This window comes from Choloepus didactylus, chromosome 9, assembly GCF_015220235.1.
Source record: "Choloepus didactylus isolate mChoDid1 chromosome 9, mChoDid1.pri, whole genome shotgun sequence".
NCBI lineage: Eukaryota > Metazoa > Chordata > Mammalia > Pilosa > Megalonychidae > Choloepus > Choloepus didactylus.
The window spans coordinates 31,728,245-31,748,013 of NC_051315.1; the positions used below are offsets into that span (position 1 = coordinate 31,728,245).

A 19,769-nucleotide genomic window follows, 5' to 3' on the forward strand; every position below is an offset into this window, starting at 1 on the left:
TTCTCAAGTGAGGCTGATACTTCCAGTCTTGGGACCACATTATGTGCCACTGGCCTAGAACATTCTTCCTTACCCATCTCAATCCATCAGAATCCTATGCATCCCTTACCTCAGAGATTGCCTCAGAGATGTTTCATTGTCACCCTAGCCAGACTGACTGGACTCAGCTACAAAATAGCTGAGTGATCTAGAACAAGTTGCTTCATCTCTGGGCCACCATTTCCCCGTCAGTAAAATTAAACTAATAGTAGTACCTACAGCACATGTTGCTGTAAGGATAAAATGAATTAACACGTGTGAAGCACTTAGAACAGTACCTGAGAAGTGCTCAGTTAAGTGTCAGCTATCATTATGTGTTCTAGTGGTTTAGTTGATTAATATAACACTCCACTTACCCAGGTAGTGATGTTTCGGGTTTGCGGGCCTAACTCCTCTTCTAGATTTTCAGTTGCTTGAAAGCAGAGACCACTTCTGTTAAGTCCCCAGAAACATGGTCCATGGCTTTGTTCTTTATAGAAATCCAGTAAATTTTTTTAATTAAATTGAAATTGAGGAAAGAGTGTAAAGGGATGTTGAGAGAAAAAATCTTTTAAACAACAAACAAGCCATCCATTTATTTTTCCCTCATCAAAAAATGAATAAAAATGAGGTCAATATTAATAATACATTGAAAGTAGGTTTTCCTTTCCTTTGAATTTCCTAAATTCTATAATTAAAATGACTTCAAATTGGAGATTGTAAAGAAGAAATTAATCTTATTGGTAAGTAAAAAAACAAATCCCATGGTTGAAGCTAGATATGACCTGTTAGCAATACTTACACTTTTATACTTTCTTTTCTTACAATCAGTGTGTGGAGACCAACACAATCCAATTAATTGTAATTCCCTTTTGTAGAGTCAGTAAAGTAGCTCACGATTCTGAAATGTCATTGAAGTCTTATCTCTGATCAGATAATCCAAATGGATTCTTATTTCAAACTACCAGCAGGTCTTTATAAACTTCAGGAAAATAGAATATTTTGACTTCCCCGAATTTATGATAAATGTGATTCCCAATAATTGGACTCCGAACTTTAATCCTTTGTACATGCCTAACCATCAGTTTTCTAGGCTTCTTTCTCTGCCTGGGTAATGGTTTCACGAACACACCTGAATGGCTCACTCTTATTTCCTGACTTCCTTTAAAAGAAAAGAATATTCTACAGTGAATATGTAGTATGTTAATATCATAGAGCCTTTCAATTGAGCTCCTTGCTCATCCAGTCTCTTCTGACACAGCACCCCTGCTCTCTACACTCACTCTGATCCACCCTGCACACTCATGCCCAAGTGGCTTTTCTAGAATGTCACCCCCCTGCTTATAGTATCCAGATCATTTGAATTGTAAGGCTCGTCATGCTCTGGCCTCTGCCTTCCTTTCCATCCTCAACACCCTGTGACGTGAACCTACAAATTCTGTGCTTTTGAACAGTTTGTGATTCTCCAAATGCATTCTATTCTCTGCCTTTGGCATGATAATAGTCTCTACTGGAATGTTCTTTATGCACCTCTTTCCTCCTTCTCACCCCTTCCACCCCCACCATCATCCACCTGGCTGCTCATAAATTAAGATAATTCTTATGTACACATCGTCTGGGAAGCCTCCCCTGATCAACACCATGCAGAACAGATTAGATGTTCATTTTCTATGCTCCTGTAGCAGTCTGCACATAATTATGTGTTAGCATTTAAAGTGCTCTATTGTAATTTTCTATTTATATGAATTTCCCATTTATTGTAAGACATTTGAGGGTAAAAACTAGGTTTTATTTACCTTTTTATCCCCAGCACCTACAACACACCTGACACAAAATCTCTATTCAATTTATTTGATAAATGGATGAATGAGTGAATGAATAATCTACCCTGTCTTCAGTATTGGTTAACTGTTTTGAAAGAGGAAGAAGAACAAAGAGAATACAATTTTGCTATATATGTATATTTAGATAGAAAGATAGCTCCATTGTCATCATCATTATTATATTATGAAATATATTCTACTACCAAAAGAGGTTGCAATTTGGTATGCAATGCAGATATGCCCATCAATAGTGAAAGGAAGTATATCAGGCTCTAGGCACTGGGCTGAGTACTGGACATACAAAGATGAAAAAGAACAAATTTCTTTGAAGGAGGGGTACAAGGGAAACTTCTGCTTAAGTAACTATGGTAAAATTAATTAAAGTGTGCACCAGGAATGATGAGATTGTCAGGTTAAGATTAAAAACATATAAGCAGGATCTGAAATGAAGCAGAACCACAGACAAGAGTCAAGATCAGCAACAAAGAAATGAGTCACATCACTAACCACAGGGAAAGACCCCAGGGGTTGGCACCACAGATATGTTTAGTGTTTGGCTGGAAGAGAAGAAAAGCAAGAAAAATGCTTGGTTACAAAAGCTTGTATCTTTCCACATTCATCACTCCGGCTTCCTCCACTGACTTTCTTGTGCTAATACAAGAACGTGTGTGGGTGACGTTAGCCCAAGTACATCTCTGCTCAGCTTACTCTAGTATTGGTCAGAAGTAATGAAAGCTGTTGATCAGAACTTCCTGGCTGCTTGGAAGTGTGTATTAGTACTAACAGGTGGCCTGAGCCCATAGAAAATTGTCTTCCTACCTTTCCACAAGAGCATCTGTGGACAACCTTCTGATTTGGGAGTTTGCTTAGTTATCATCCTCCTCATCATCATCATCACATCCTCATCATCACATCATCATCTTTATTCAAAAGGTACTTACTGAGCAGCTAATTGGGCATACCTCTGTCTTAATGAAACAAATATAAAATTAAACCTTAGTCCCTTCCCTAGAGACAGCACAATCCTAGGAGTAATGTTGCAGAGAACTTGAGAATTATTATGACTTCAAAAGGTTATATATCATTTCTTGGACATTTTTCAGTGCCTATTCTGTCCTTAAAATGGCCTCTCCACTTATACCACTTGCATTTGGCACAATGTCTGACACATAGGAATAGATGTTTCATAAATTGTTTTATTGATTAGTTTGATTCATATTTCATTTACTGTACTTTGCAACATTAACTTCAGTGCTGAACTGGACATTCATTCATTTATTTTTCAGCATGCTCTTTCTTTCTTTTTCCATTTGAATTTGTTTTTATTTAGATTCTGATTTCATCAGACTGTGAACATTATTGTTATTGGGGCTTATTTTATTATTGTTAATAAAGATTTATTGAGCATCAATTGTTTGCCAGCTGTTATAACTTATACTCAAATTTTCACTTCATCAGAAGTTAAATCTTTCATGGAAGTCTCATCTTTTGTTTAACAAAGATTTTATCCATATTTTTAACTTAAGCCTCTGCATCTTTCCTCATTTTATCTTTGTTGCATGTTTTCCCACCTATACATTCAAAGACACAATTTATCTATGGATTTCTGAGAAAAGCTGTATGAAAGAATGAGTAAACATCCCCTGTGTGCCATGGTCTCTCAAACATTGTGATGTTACCATAAATTGATAAAATAGTTCTGAGGGCAATTTGGCACTATCTATCAAAATTTTAAATACCCACAATCTTTGACCCAGATACTCCAGGTCTAGGAATTTGTTATAGTCACACAGGTGTAAAATGATCTAAGTACAAGATTACTCACACTAGCACAATGGAAAACATTCAACAATTGAAGCCCAGTAAGTAAATTATTGTACATCCATAAAATTAAATACCATATAACCATAAAAAAAAGAATGAAGATGCTCCTTGTCCTGATATTAAATGATCTTCAAGACATATTAAGTGAAAAAAAAATCAAGAAGCAGCACAGTGCATCAATTGTATTACTGTTTGGGTTTTTTTTTAATGGTGGTAGAGGATAATATTGCTTGTCTGTAGATGAAATCCTTTGGTAGGGATACATAATAAATGGGTAGTATTGGTTTTCTCTGGGTGTGGGAACTAGGTAGCTAGGACCAGACCAGAAAGAGAATTTTTGAAATATACTCTTTTATATATTTTGAACTTTAAATTGTGTAAATATAGTATCTATTTCAAGATTAAATAAATAAGATTAAAAAAAAGACAAAATGCACCATGTATATCTTATTTAACAATTATAGGCTCTCAAGTATCATGTTTTCAAGTGTTTCGATTATATTAATCAACTACTTTTTACAGCTCCTTTATATTAAAAAAGCTACATCATGAATTATTTGTATGAATTATGATTATGCATCATTACAGTAGGAAGGGAGATGAGTGATTTTATGCTCCATATCTTTGAAAGCTGGAATTGTCAACAGGCCCCTGGAGTCAGGTGGGCAGACTCCCTTTTGAGATAGAAAAAAATACCTCTTAAATCTTCCCATTCACTAAAATAAAACAATTATTGATAATAGCCACATACACTAAAGATTCTGTATCACTCTTCTGAATTTGGAAAGCTGTGTAGATGTGGGATTGAAAGGATAGTCTTATCTTGTGGTCTCAAAAATAACCAATGCAGAGACCTAACTGTCTTACCTAAGTTTATGCAAGTAGTTGTAAAATTTATAAAACTCCCAACTCGTATTTCATTTACCTTTGTAGAGTAAGTAAAGTAGAAAATTTACTTAATTACCCAGATGAATCAAACTGATCAAACTAATCCAGGTAAAAAAAAATTTAATCCTCAACAATTACTAGAAATCTCTTCATTTTGGATATCTTTAATTCACAACTAGCATATGTCTTATCAAGGAATCAAATGATTTTAAATAATCAGAGTAGCAATGTTTTAATCTACCAATTTTGTTTACCTTTCATTACTACTTTCCTGCAAGAATATTTTCAGACAGAAGTCTTCTTGACTAGCAAAAATCTGAGTCCCAATCCTGCTGAATATTATCATTTCTAACCCCAGATACACCAACAGTTTATAGTGAGGGGAACAGTTAAAGCCACAAATTATATTAAATTCTGGAAACATTTGCCTAAGTGTGGCTGACAAGGAAGACAACATCCAAATAAATTTACCACTGATAACAGCAGGACTGGACTAGATCCCTTCTATATATCACCTAATTTTATTCTCACACAAACTTAGAAGGGAAAGATAACGGTGAAGAAACCAGAATGCTGAGTAACCTCTATATATTTGCACATTCCTACAATAGACATTATCTGTCTGGCAGATAGGGGCAGGTATAGAATGTAGTTATAGTTATTTCCTAGATATAATGAGATATGTTTTGACCTGACCTTCTGCTTGACATTTTGCAACTGTAATATAACTCGGAAGGAGCAAACAGCAATGTTGAAATTTGGAGCCAATATGAAGGAAGCTTTTAAAAAGGACATTGTTGAAATTTAATCCTGCAGATTCTCTCTTTTGGAGTATGTAATGTATGAAATCATCCATGGAATTCAAGCAAATTCAGAATGCATTTGGAGAAGATGGTCAAATAAAATGAACCATTGTGTATAGTATCTGTAGAGTACAAAAAGCTTTTGATTGAATGAAAATAGAAGCAGTGTCGGAAGCTCTGAGTAAGAAAGGAATTAAAGTAATATATATTGGTGCCATGAAATACATCATTTTTCTTATTTATGATCCTAACTTAAAGAAGAGTGAGTTTGTTGTTTGTTGTTGTTGTTAGAGTCTGAACAAAGCTACCTCTCCTCAGATGTCGAGGCAAAATATCTTGAAGCCGGGAGAAAAGCATAATGTCAATAACTTTATTTCATAAGTTAGCATTATGCATGTAGCTATGATGATGGGAAGATGTTTTATGTTATGCCAGTATAAATTAAAAATACACAAAGCAATGACACATTTGTTATACTTTCCATCTGTGGTGCTTGCCTCACAAGTTTCAGTTGTACCTATTTATTTTGTTGTTATTTACATTCAAATGAAATCTGAAGACAAATAAAAATGAAACGTTCTCATTCTTTCCTTGGTTCCTATAGTGGATATAGTGGAAGATTTTTTCATCTTCTTCCTAGAGAGTAACTAAAGGCATTTCACATTAGCCTATGACATTATATGCATGTTTTGGGATTTTCAAATGATTTCCAGTGATGTACGCACGACACGAAATACGTACGAAGCAAGCCAACATGACATGTCAAAATATCCCATCAGGTATTAAGAAAAAAAGCTTTTTTAAAAAAAAATACATATTTTTTGCATGTTAGAATGTTTCTGGTTATTTCCTTGCTTCTTCCATTTTTCGTACTTCATGGAGGCCACATAGAACTTCAGTTTTTGTGGACCAGGTGGCAAAACAACCCATGCTGTGCACAGGTCCAACCATCTCCTCTTTTACTTACAGTAAAGTAACCATTTTCAAACATAAGCCTCCTAATAGCTTCCTTGAGGTTACTGTGATAAATTGTAAGGAATAAATCTCTTTGATTTTGGAGTTCCAAGTTTTATATTTAACACTACTTTTCTCCATTCTCTTTGATAAATGCCATGGCCATAGACGGTGGATTCAGCTTGTGTTGGGTTCTTCCCGGGGAATTTTTAAATGTTCTCTACTATTGTGAGTCTCAGGCCACAGCAGTAATGAAATATTTCAACTTTAAAAGTCTTAACTGGAGAAAAGAATGAGTAATGAAATGGCAATCATGATTTTATTCTTTTTCTGGAGGCCATACTGTAGGGTATCCTGCTTGTTTATAGAGCAAATCATTTGAAACAGTTAGGTTGAGCCTGAATAGGCAAGCAATTATTCTAATAATTCTAATAAAACCCCTTTTCTGAATCCAGGTAATTATTTTTATTCAATTGGAATTACCTAAATAGTTATCTCTGTTGTCTACCATATTCATAAGCATGGCATAGCCATTGTGTTGATGAAATGTTTGAAAACATTCCAGGAACCTGGCGTCTTCTTTCTTTGACCAAAACCTTTGGGCATAAGCACATTTTGGGAGTGTATGTTAGTTCTTTGAGATTGTCCCTGCTTATCCTCAAGGTCAATAGACTATTATTCTAGGGGCCAGATATACAACATAAAATGTCCCTCACTGTCTAGAGGACACATATGCAGTGTAAAGTGTCCCTACAATCTAGAACTTCATCTATATTTATTTTAGTAAATACTTCTGAGCACCAGTGAAAACCTCTCCTTTGAGGAATATTAAGTAGCATCAGCAGCTATAGCTTTGAAAAGCACATAACACAGTGCCTGGCATATAGTCTCCATTCAATCAATGTGTGTTTTATAAACATTAAGTGAACGAATTAGCTAACCAACTGATCTATTTTTCTAAGACAGTGTCCTCAGTGAAGTCTCATGTTTACAGCCAAGTTGTTGGATTTAACTAGTGTAACATGGAGCCATGTAGCTTTTGGGTTTATATCCCTGTGTTAGAGAATTTGAAATCTCTCTAATCCACCAGTAATCAGATAGAACTGTCACTTCAAGGGGCCAGCACAACAGGAAAGGTTGAGCTATTCAAATGATTGAACCAACTTCCTTTTGATTCACTCCTTTAAATCCCAACCTAAAGTTTAGCGATATCCTTATAGATAAACAGTGTCATTTTATCCACTTTAATATCTGATCTTCCAGTTTGATTTTATGGATCGATAGTCCTCAGGCATCTCTTTCATTCATGGTGTGACTTTCATGCACCCAGCAGGTCTTTCAGATAAGGTTTCCAAATGGTCATCGTGCTGGAAGCAGATACCAGATCCTTTATGAGAGTTTCACGAAGTAATAGGTTCTTATCACTATATTAATGAAATCAGAGCTATTCTCTCCCCTGGAAAGTTGGAATGTCTCTTTCTCTTTTTTTATTACAACAATAAAATAAAAGTTGGAAACAGGCTTTAAAAGTGCTATGGAAAAAAATATATAAGGGAAAAATGCTCTAGTATTTCAATACACAAAGAGGAGTTATGTCTTTGCTCTTGTGTTACTAGTCTGTACTGAATAGTTCAAGTCATCTGCAACTACATTTCAACTAAACTTTGTTAAAACAGTATGAATCCAGTCAAAATCAAACCTGATATTGCAACTTCTGGTTATGCCTATCTACAGAGCAATATGTAAAACCAGAGGTAGGAAAGTGGTGATTCAACTTTTACGGATATTTACATGCTCCTTTTCCCTTGGTAACTACCTTTGACCCACTGTGGCTATGGAGTGTCTGTCTTTCCGTTTTTCCATTTTAAGAAAGATTTTGCTAATAGCTATTATCAAATTTTTTCTTTAAAATAGAATTGTTTTTACTTGATATAGGTCAGTTTTTACTTGAAAAATAAATAAAATGCACAAAAGAACCTTCAAGAAAGGGCATTTCAAGATGGCCTTGTCTGGATACAACACAGATTTTTTGTGTGTGATCCTGTAAAAGTCACATAATATTTGGATTCTGAAGCTTAACCTGTCTTCAACTTTGTATAAATGCCTTAAGCTAAAACCCATGACCAAAATGTATTTAAGATAGTCTACAAGGAGCAGAAGAAACCGATACAGACAGCTTATGGGAGCAAAGATTGTGAGGTATCATGATTTAAACAGGCTTCTTCTCTGTCCTGGACTCCAGCATGTAAAGTTTTGTTGATCCCATATGACAAACTGTATCACACTGAGGTAAATCCTCTAAAGAATGCGGATGGTTTACAATCTTTTCTCGGTATTTCCGTTGCCTTAGTCCCTTATGTATTTTGCCTTTTACCCTTTATTCACATACCCCATCATTATAGTGTTTGGAATTTGTTTGGTTCCTTATGCTTTCCAAATGTTTTTCAGATATATTTTTCCATTTGATGCCAACAGCTATCCTTCTAACTATCTTCATCTCATAAATATACTGATATACAATGAATTAGTGGTAAAGCCAGGCCTGCAATGAGTGATTTGCATAATCTCTTTTCCACTCTCGTATTTCCTCTTCACCCCATCACCACCTAACAATTTACTCCATCTTCTGCCCCTTTCCTAATTCAGTTTCTTTTTATTGCCAATTTGTTTTACATCTGTTTATATAAGAATCCATGCCTTCTAGAAATGAGTAATTACAAAAGACCAGAGTCAGTTTATAGCTTAAAAAACATAGCCCAAAGTAAGATATTTATAAAAAATCACTATCTTTGAAGTAATAGTCAATCTACTACTATTTGCAATTACTGTTTATTTGCTTCTTCCCTTTCAGCTTCTGCCAGTCAAGATTAAGTCTGACCTTAGTGGTTTTGAGTGGGGGATTACTGAGTTGTTATCCTGGCTTTGTCACTTGTCAGCCGTGGGAAAGTCACATAACCCTCCCGTGTCTCACTTTCCCTGTCTGTAAAATGGAGGTGATGATAAAAACAGCAACTATCTCGTTGTCTTATTCAGAAGATTAAATGAGATAACGAATGTGGAGTACATAGCACAGTCCCTGGTACCATATAAGCAACTCGAGTGTCATTGGTGGTTGTTTTTGTTATAAACTGCCTGGTGATGTGATTGTGTAAATTTGGTTCTTTAAAAGATTTTTATTTTGACAATAGTGAGTACCATCTCTTAAACTCATATTAAGTAAATTTCATTGTATGTCTGGTTTTCTAGTTCTCAGCCCACCTAAGGCAAACTTCATAAATCAATATTTTTTATTGACTACCATTTATAAACTTATTTAGGCTCTATTGCTGTGGTTCTCAATGAGGGGGGCATTTTTGCCCCCCCAGGAGATGTATAGCAATGTCTGGAGACATTTTTCATCATCACCACCGGGGACTGCTACTGGCATCTAGTGTATAGAGGCTAGGATGCTGCAAAATGTCCTACACTGCACCACAAAAAATTATCTAGTGCAAACCTCCAGTAGTGCCACATTTGAGAAAGCCTGCTCTATTGGAAAAGGGAGAATTTTAAGACCCCATCACTGCTAGTAGTCTAGTTAGAAGACGCCTGTCAAATGTGTTTTTAATGATACCTGTAATCATTAGGGGAAAATTATGGTCAGTTCATCTTGAGAACTCATTGGACTCATGAGAAGGCACGTAAATATGCACATAATTGTATGTTTAGATTAACCACAGTGGCCCTGGTATTATGCCTCAAAGCCTCTGGTTTATAAGGGACCTGAAGGTTGGTTGGTTATGAAAAACTTGATATAAAAATAGATATTATATATTGATAGATTCTTCCCAAATACTTGTCAAATTTTTTTAAGCTACTTGTTGGAGGACTACAAATTATTTTTGTTTGTTTGTTCCTTTTTAAATGAAGACTACATACTTATCTGCAGTAGAAATGTTGGTTTATGTGACACAAGTTGATCTCTGTTATTACTTGGCATTTTAAGTGGACATAATCAAATGATATTGATTGGTAATTTTTTTAATATATTGAAATAGTCCATTTTCACATTTATTTGAATTAACTTACTTGTATGTCAATGGCATTTGCCTTTGGTTGAGCAATTATTTGTTGTTGTTGTCATTTTCTCGTGCAAGATAAAATCAATTTCCTTTTTACCTGCCTGACACTTTCCTTTAGCAATCTTGTGGCTATGCACCAAAATGGGCAGAAAAATCTAATGTACGGCATTTTGTGTTGGGCTTTTATGATAAATTTTTGGTAACGATAGATGTGTGTGTGTGTGTGTGTGTGTTTAGGTTTCCACTTAAAGTTCAGTGCCAAAGCTACAGTACTTATACATTTTCTAAATGTGTTTTAAGCAATAAGTTGTACAACATTTTTAGAACATGTGTTAAGCTATTTCTCTAAGAATGAAGCTCTTAACAAAACATAAGCACTCTGCATGAGATCTTAGCAGCAAAGTGCTTAAAAGATAAAGTAAGAATTGGTACCATGGGAAGAACACCAGCTGTAGAGCGCACAGGTCCATTATGAGAAGTATGGTAGTGGGTAGGGAGAAAATGATTTAATCAGGAGTAAAACCAATTTTATTATAAGGGCACGCAGGGGGTGTGGCACCATAGTGAGAGGGACATTTCAAAATATCTGACAGATTTCAACAATGTGAAAACCCCGTTCTTTAAAGTGACAGTAAACCCCATCAGGTCTCTTTTTGATGCTATTGTTAACAGTTGACTGTTTAAAGCTGGCCTGCTAAGACGCTGTGGGCCTATTTCAATAGCATGTAGCCAAATAAAAGGCTAATTGTTGAAATACAATCAATCAAAAATGATTGCAGGGCAGAAAGAAGGTCTCCTCTGCTGATTTTGTTGTGGATCATATTATTGTGTTATGACTGAGGTAGGAACGAAGATTGGAAGGGAGGAACAGAATAACCCAACTGAAATAAACAGATCCACCTTCGTTCCTTCTCTTGACAAGCATCCTATTGAGCAGCGACGATCACTTACTAGCTATGACAATGACAGTTAATTTATGAAAAAAAAGGATCTTATAAAGATTTGGGCTAATATTTTTAAAAGGACATGCACAGTATGGGTAAAACAGCCCATGCAGAGGGTCTCTATCGTGACAATTCCCAGCTTTTCTTATATTTTTGGCACAAAATGCAGCCTGCATTCGAAAAAACTGATACTCAGGGAGCATGTGATTGTGAGTCCAAGACATTGGTGAAGGAAAAAAATTCCAGCTTACCAAATACCTGTTAAATTCTTTCCAGGATACTCAGCTTTTCAGTTAACACCCAGATTGTCTAAAATGAGTAGCTTTAGTTTTCATTAAGCACAGACTCCAAATCTCTTCCATATTGCACGTTTAGAAATACAAATCCTGTGGATCAGCAGCAATGCCTTTTTGTGCCTTGCTTTCTTTTAATTCTAAGTATGAAATTTCACTTTCAGACCCTCATACAGCCACTTCTTGGCTGAGAATCATTCCAGACTTCTCTATTGAGAATGAAAAGGAAGAAAGTAATTGCCCAACATCACTTTATTTCTACTAAAAACTTCACGTTGGCATTTACTTTCTTTAATATTTAAATGTCTCAACTCGCTCAAGCTTCCCAAGCAAATATTCCTGTTGTTTCTAAAAGGAGTTGGTAAGCACTTGTGGTTTGTCTTCGGTGTGTTATCATTTTTGACAGCTTTGCATAGCCTACGTAGGCCAACAGGGGTCTGTCTAATATTGTTGCTGGGCAAATTTTCCTCGCTGAGATGAAAACTAAAAAAAAGATATTTTGAAGCATTAAGAAGGAATTAATATCCTTTCTCATTCAATATTCTATTCCTTGCTGACTTTATATTCAGGCAAAAAAGGGGAAAAAGTGTTACCCGTTATTCCCTTGTACATAGCAAGGCTAACACATGTAAAGCAATAACTCATTTTCTATTGCCATGTTTAGCATATGTCTCCTGTTGGCTCAGCAAGGCCTTTAGGCCGGTCCCTTGAGCCGGCCATCATTGGCAACTCTTAGCCCCTCGGCCTCAAAACCAAATAGCTTTGAATCATGTTGAGCTGCGATGCTAATTTTCATACTGATGCATTGTGGGAATAAATGCATCTGACATACTGTGTCAATAGCCTTGTCTCTTTGTGTCTCTTGTTTTTTTGTTAGCTACATTCCTACAGATGGTATTCCATTGAAAACGTTCCCTTCCTACGGAAAAAGGGGAAAAAAAAAAAAAAACATGCACAGCACCAAACCTCTAGGTGCAGAAGGCTGTTAACGGTTGCTGATGATAGTAGGCAAACATTAACATAATAATTAGTGTCTTGTAATTGTTTCATTAAAACCAGTTGTTCCATTTCTCCTCGTGTTTTCCCAGAAGAGAAGCTGAATTTGGACGACAGCCAGTGGGAGGACATCCACGTTGTCACCGGAGCACTGAAGATGTTTTTCCGGGAGCTGCCTGAGCCACTCTTCCCTTACAGCTTCTTTGAGCGGTTTGTGGAGGCAATCAGTAAGTACCCCACGTGCAGGAGTCGGTGGGATAACCTGGTATCATGGAATTATTAAATAACAACAACACTGATGATAATCATCTTCATGGAGATAATATCCCCGATGCTCCATATCATTCGTTTTAGTTTCTGTGGCTTTGATGCCTTATTTATATCTGGCCCTGCAATATAACCTGTGTTTAAAATAAAATTAAGAAAAAAAGAAGGTGGCATCCTGTCTAGGTCAGCCCATTCAAATGAAAATAGCTTCCCATGGAATCTGCTGGAATTGGGTCACTTTTCCACCCCAGACCCCTGCCTTCTATCCTTTCAGAATCACGATGAGTTTAACTGAGTACAATGGGGTCTTGAAAAGGAACCTAAGTGAATTAGACATTACATTTCATTAAAGATGTACTGAACCAACAACTGAGGCGTCACGTTAGCTAACCTCACTCGCCCTCCACCCACCAACACTAGTAAATAGTCGGCTGCAATCTGTTTATGAGCAGTGTGAATACTAAACTAAGAAATACCAAGTTTCTTCTGTTTAAACTGGTGATTTCACTGGAGGTAGGGTTATTCCCTTACCGGCCAGTAGTCATTATATACTTCACAAAGCTTCCTTTCCTGTTGTTTTTGTTGTTGTTGTTGTTTAAAACACACATGCACATGGATAAACAAACAAACAAATAAACTGATTGATAAATAAATAGAAATAAATCTTTTCCAATTGCAAGGAAACTTCTGCCATTGATCCTTGGAGAAGCAATTACTATCACATCTCTAAATTTAATATCTGAGGATACACTTTCTAGAACTGTGACAGCTTGGGAAAAGTTTCCTGGCAAGCCAACTGATTTAAGGGGGGAAAAACATGAAAGAAAGAAGAAAGGTAAAATAAAACAAAGCTTGCAAGCCTGGCAGGAGCTTAATTAAAGTCCAAGCGAGAAAAATCTCCAAGAAAAAAATGCTCTCCTTAGGAGGTCTGATCTTGGATGACTGTGTGTGCTGGGCTCCCAGGAGTGGGCATGGGGATTCGGGGAGCCTGTGTTGGAGAACAGCCCCTCCACATGCCCTTTTATTCTGTTTTTCATTTCACAAACATCTTCAAACTTGTCTAAATTGCTGGCAAAATGATAACAAGAGCAATAAAGCAGCATTTTATTCCTTCAAGGTCTTTCTCTTGTTGCCTTCTCACAATTTCAGATTTTGTTTTTGTTGTTGTTTAATGTAGCAACAGTGCTCGGATTGTGGGTTTTGAGGTAAGACTGGAGCTCTTATTCCTTGCCATGACCTTTGATTTCATGAGTCCTGTGCTTCTTGAGATGAGTAATATTTTCTAGTTCCCAGGCTCCCTTAACTTCCTTTAAAAAGGAATGAAGGGGAAAAAAGCCATATCCATGACAACTATTCTGATATTGTCTTGGAGCACGAAAGCATGGGAGGTCACTCTTACCATGCCAGGACAGTGTTCTGGCAGGAAATTGGGGGCTTGCATTTGGGTACCTATCCCTGATTGTGTCAATGTAAAGAAATCATACACATTGCACACCGTGGCCTCCATACTTTCAAGTGCAGGTTATCAATCTCATCTGGAAACTTGCTTGTATTCATGTTCTGATTTGGGAGCTATCATACGGGACACTCACCATTTAAACTTCCTTTAGTTCACCTGATTCTAAAGATATTAGACATGCCAACCCCTTACCTTCAAAGATATGGACAGCAGGCTCACATAACCCATTTGAGAGTGCATCCTTTGAATTTACCTAAAGAATAAGACCATGCCCAGACTATCCTAGACTCAAATCCAAACTGGACAGAATTGGAGAAACGGAGGCTTTCCTTGGACTAAGCAGGGTAGAGTTGAGGCGGGCAGCATGTGACTGTGACTGGCAGCTATTAACTAGCTTTTTTTCCAATGCCTATAAAATGGGTTATGGTGAGAATGAATGAGATAGTGCTTAGGAAAGACCTTTAAAAATGTTAGATGCTTTACAAATGCTAAGTGTCTTTCTCCAAGTGAGCTTTGTTTGAGTAAATAGTTTAGAAGAGAAGAGACAGGAGAGATTTCCTTCACTGTTCAAGGCAAGGAGAATCAAACTCAGCAACCTTGCCTTATCACTCAGGAAGACAGTAGAGTCATTTTCTAATATGTAAAATGGAAGGACTAAGCAACCAGGATACATGGCTGAGAAATGTGCTATGATGTTGGGCAGACACATGTATTTATTAATCTCTGTCTATTTGGCATAACCTCGAAGCTAGGTCTCGTGTTCGAGACTCAGAGTAAACTCAACTCCAGGTTGTGGTTCATATGTAAATATTCTTAAAGGGTAAGAGAATGGCCACCTAGTCTTTGGCAATGATATAACCACACAAGATGAAGTTCTTTTACACTTTGTACACCAATTGGACTCAAAACCATTCAAATTTGTAAGGACAGTAATATCCATACCCAGATGTGTACTGGGGTTTATCATAGCTGTCACTGCCTCTTGTAAAATCTGTATTGTGAGATGTTCAACAGACCCACTACTGAGTTCTTGAGTTTGTGTGAGAAAGGACCAAGGGAAAGTAAATTCACAGGGGAGATGACCATATATGCTGGATCTGGGCCTCTTTGCCCTCAGATCCTCACCTTTCTCTGCTAGGCTAGGGTTGATCCTAGCCAGCTGTGTTTCCCAGGTGCCCTCAAGGACTGGCTTCCTACTGCTGCAGCCAGGGGAAGCCACTGACAGGAGATAGCAGGGGGAGGAGAAAATAAAAAGCCAGCCAGTTGGTTTATTAGTTTATCCCTTGACTCGTCCCCTGCCCACCCATCTGTCTTGGAAAACTCACCTGCCATCTCCTCCATGGCTTCAGATTCTGATGGACAAGCTCACTGTGGTCCCAGGTTCCATGAGATGACTGAGACCCCCTCACTTTGTCCCCCCAGCCTTGAGGAGATAGTGGTTTCCTGCTGTGGCTAATGTCTTGGTACCTGACTCTTCATTTGGTTCTCAACTTCTTCACCACTTGGGTAACTAGTTCCCAGCATCAAATTAACCCCCTCTGTTGGTGTAAATACTTGAAGGGGTTTCTGTTTTTTGGTTAGATGCAAGCAAAACACTATACAAGTCAGTGCCACGGTTCATGTAGTCATAAGGGTATTTCCCCTTTCCCTTTCCCCACCACCAAGTCCAATTTGTGAAGCCTTAACATTTTTATTTGGTGCCAAACTGAGAACTCTATTATGTTTTCATGATAGAGTTAAAAGGTAAATAGGCCAAAAGGAATTTTACGTCCAACTGGAAAGCGTTGCCTCTAAGGAGGAAATGTGATTCCGTGTACAAGCAATTAATGACCACTTGTGTTGTTTGAATTACTGTTAATTCTCATTATATGTTTAAAAGTCGTCATTACATATTCCAAGAAGAATGAACAGAAGGCATTTATTTTTTAAAATAATTTCTTTTTGGACCAAAAACAAATATTAATGTGATAAGAACCTGCAATTGCCGTAGTGATCCCATTTCTGATAGCACCCATTGGAGTAACAAAAACACCAGAAAGTGTTTTATATTTCAGAATCCAAGTACTGCAGCTATTGATCTGAAATTCCATACTTGAGGTCAATGTAATTGGGTCACCTGCAGGTTATTTCCTGGGGATTTAGCCACTGACTGCAAGGACTTAATTCCTTGGAAATGACTTGTTATGAAGCCATTATTAGCACTGGAAATGTGAACTCAGTAGAACAGAGCTATAGAGTTTTATGATAGGTGATGCAATCTTGTGGCTAGAGGCCTGCAGGGTCTGAACATATCCATACATCTCATTTTTGGGAAATGTACCAAGTTTACTTCTATTCCCATGCTTTGCATTCTGGTAAGTCTATGGGTCCAAAGAAAAGAGGCAAAAGGCAGTGTATTATGTGTTTTAATGCATTTTTTCTGAAATCATGGGAAAAGGAGAGGGGGCGGGGCAAAAACTCATTGAAATTTCTGACAGTTATCTCATTTAATCCTCAAAATAACAAAGCAGTAGATGTTGGGGAGGTAGAAAGATCACGTGGAAATTAATCTCTAGCTCACAAGGTTACTATGTGAATTAAGATAAAATTTCCCTTACATTGTATTAGGTGCTTAATGAATGATTTGAAAACAAATTGTGTTTTTTTTTTTCCGGAGGACAAAAGTAAGGCTCAGAAATATTTCCCAAGTTCACATAGGTAAAAAGATTAGACTTAACATTCAGCTCCTGGCTCTAAAACATAAACACTTTGCCATTATCCTACATGGTCTTTCTGGAACTATTTAGCTAAAAGAAATCTTGCTCAAGAATAACTAACTATCTGTTGCCAAATATCTATTTGTTACATCATCCTACACAAGACCCACAATCAGTTCTTTAAAAAAAAAGTCAAGGTTAAAATTCAATTAAATGGTCAGAAATTTTAACTTTCGTGTTTCAGGTTGGAAATAAGATACAACTTCCCAAGACTTACCAATGTTTCTGAATTTACTACTGGATATTAAAAGCATCAATACTTTAAATGTTGCCCTCTCTGAGTACATTTTTAACCTCCACCCTATTATTTCAATCACTCTCCCATCCCCTTTTTGAAATTCACTCGAATATACAGTGTTATTTTCCTATTTAATATGAGTAACTATTTCAGATTTAAGTTTTATTAGTTGTTTTTTTTTTTTTTTAACAATTTTACTTGTGTGAAAATACAACATGCATCAGTAACAAACCAAATCTTATAGGAGGGTTCTTGATGGCAAGCCATGAATTTGAGCCCTTTCACTTCACATCCCCAGGTAACTTCTTTATTTCAATTTTTAATTCCTCTAGTGGTTACTTTCACAGCTCTAGGTAATATTTTTACTTTAGATTTATCAACCTTGGATAGTATCTTTTGATAACCTGATACGAAAGAGAAGGACTTAATTGATGCTACTCCAGGATTTAGTAGTCATTTAGTAGTCATGTTATTATTTTGACTCTTCTATTTACTACCTTTGTAATGTTAAGTAATATGCTTAAACCTCTGCTGCTTCTTTCAGCAACATTCAACAGCATCTTATAACTCTTCCCTCTGTAAAGTGAACCTATTTTTCTTTTCACCCTTCCCTTCCACTGCCAACCATTTTGAATGACACTTAAGTTTTCAGTGATTTGTTCGATTAGATAACCGAAAAAAAAAAAAAAAAGCATTTACACATGCATTATTATGACCCTGTAAATACTATTTACTCCCCATCCAAGTGGTTTGGCAAAGATTCCTTCTCTATAGTCCAATGTCTTGACCTCTATACTTCTCCAAGAATATTCCTCACAAAGGTGCAAGAATCTATTTTCTTGCACTCCAAAAATTGAACTCTTGCCACATTTTGTTTGCTTTGTAGTTAGATTATAATTTTCTTGCGTAGATTTTTTAATTTATTTTGCTTTTCTTTTCCTTTTTTCTTTTTTAACATCCTTAATCTTCTGACACGATATACTACGGAATCATTTTTCCAAGAGGTCTCCCTTCTAGAGCCTTCTGTCTTTCTACTTCATACTGGAATGACTGCATCCAGGAATACTTCAGGGTGCTCAGCCAAGGACTTCTCTGCTTTATGAATGAGAGCCCCTTTTTCCTAGATGACATGTGTAGTAGTTTCCTATGGTTCCACAATAAATTACCTCAAACGCAGAGGCTTAAACCAACTCTAATTTATTGTCTTACACTTCTGTAGGTCAGAAGTATGAAGTGAGTCTCACTGGGCTAAAAGCAACATGTTGGCAGGTATGCGTTCATTCTGGAGGCTAAAGAGGATAATCTGTTTCCTTACCTTTTCCAGCTTCTAGAGGCTGTCCACATTCTTTGGCTCACAGTTTCCTTCTTCAGACTTCAAAGCCAGCAACGATGGATTGAGTCTTTCTCATGTAACATCACTTTGGCCTCTTCCATAATCTCCCTCTGACATTCTTCCGTCTCTTACTTCCACTTTTAAGATCCCTTGCAATTGCATTGGGCCCACCTAGATGATCTAGAATAATCTCCCCATCTCTAGGTCCTTAATTTAGTCACATCTGCAAAGTCCCTTTTGCCATGAAAGGTAGCATAGTCATGGGCTTTGGAGATCAGGGGCAGGGGGTGGGTGCATTGTCCCACAACAAGCTTTTCTTATTCCATCAGTTTTCATCTGCCTTCTCTCAAATCCAGTCATCAGGATTGAGATGATAGTGAAGCTATTTATTTATTAATAGATGAGAGGTAGATAAAGAGAAATGATCTCATGCATTTACTTACAGCATATTTACCTATTATTTGAGAGGTATAGGCTTAGAGATCTCACTCAAACCTGGACCAACACTCGTTTATTCATTTTGGTCACCTTCTTCATCTCAGCAGTTTGGCAATCATATTAGAGCATGCAAGTTTGCCTATATTGATTTGTTGTATTGTAAGGTTCCAAAGTTGCCTTTCATGTGAAAAAAAAAAAAATCAAAAAACCCTTTTCTTCCGATCCCCAATGTTCTGTATATTTCCCATCATGGACATGCAATCAGTGTTAACTCCTGTATCAAAATGACCTTATGCTTCCAATCTCATGTCCTTTCCCATCTTTTACAGTTGCCCTCAATAAACATAACATATGATATATATAATATATACAAATTTTATTATGCATCATGCTTATATATATATACATACTATATACCTATATATATATATACACACACACATATATAGCATATATATATATATATAGCATATATATATATATACATATATATATATATAGCATATATATACCACTTACGTTTACACACACAGTAAGTATATATCCTTAGTTATTAGGCAAGCCAGTGATATATTGAGATAGCAATGATGTTACATACCAGTCTTCAATTTAAAGGCTACAGTCACACATGCATTTGAAGACAGTATATTTTTTAATGACCAGTTTGTAAACAC

The 19,769-nt window shown here is 36.6% G+C and overlaps 1 protein-coding gene across 2 annotated transcripts in view; it reads left to right on the forward strand.

Annotated features, from left to right (window-relative positions):
- The window catches only part of ARHGAP15 (Rho GTPase activating protein 15), a 653,013-nt gene that overhangs the window by 501,252 nt on the left and 131,992 nt on the right, over nucleotides 1–19,769 (forward strand). For both annotated transcript variants that reach the window (XM_037850077.1, XM_037850078.1), the window contains exon 12: nucleotides 12,697–12,831. In XM_037850077.1, coding sequence (XP_037706005.1) covers nucleotides 12,697–12,831 — 135 coding nt within the window. The remainder of the gene's footprint in view (nucleotides 1–12,696; nucleotides 12,832–19,769) is intronic.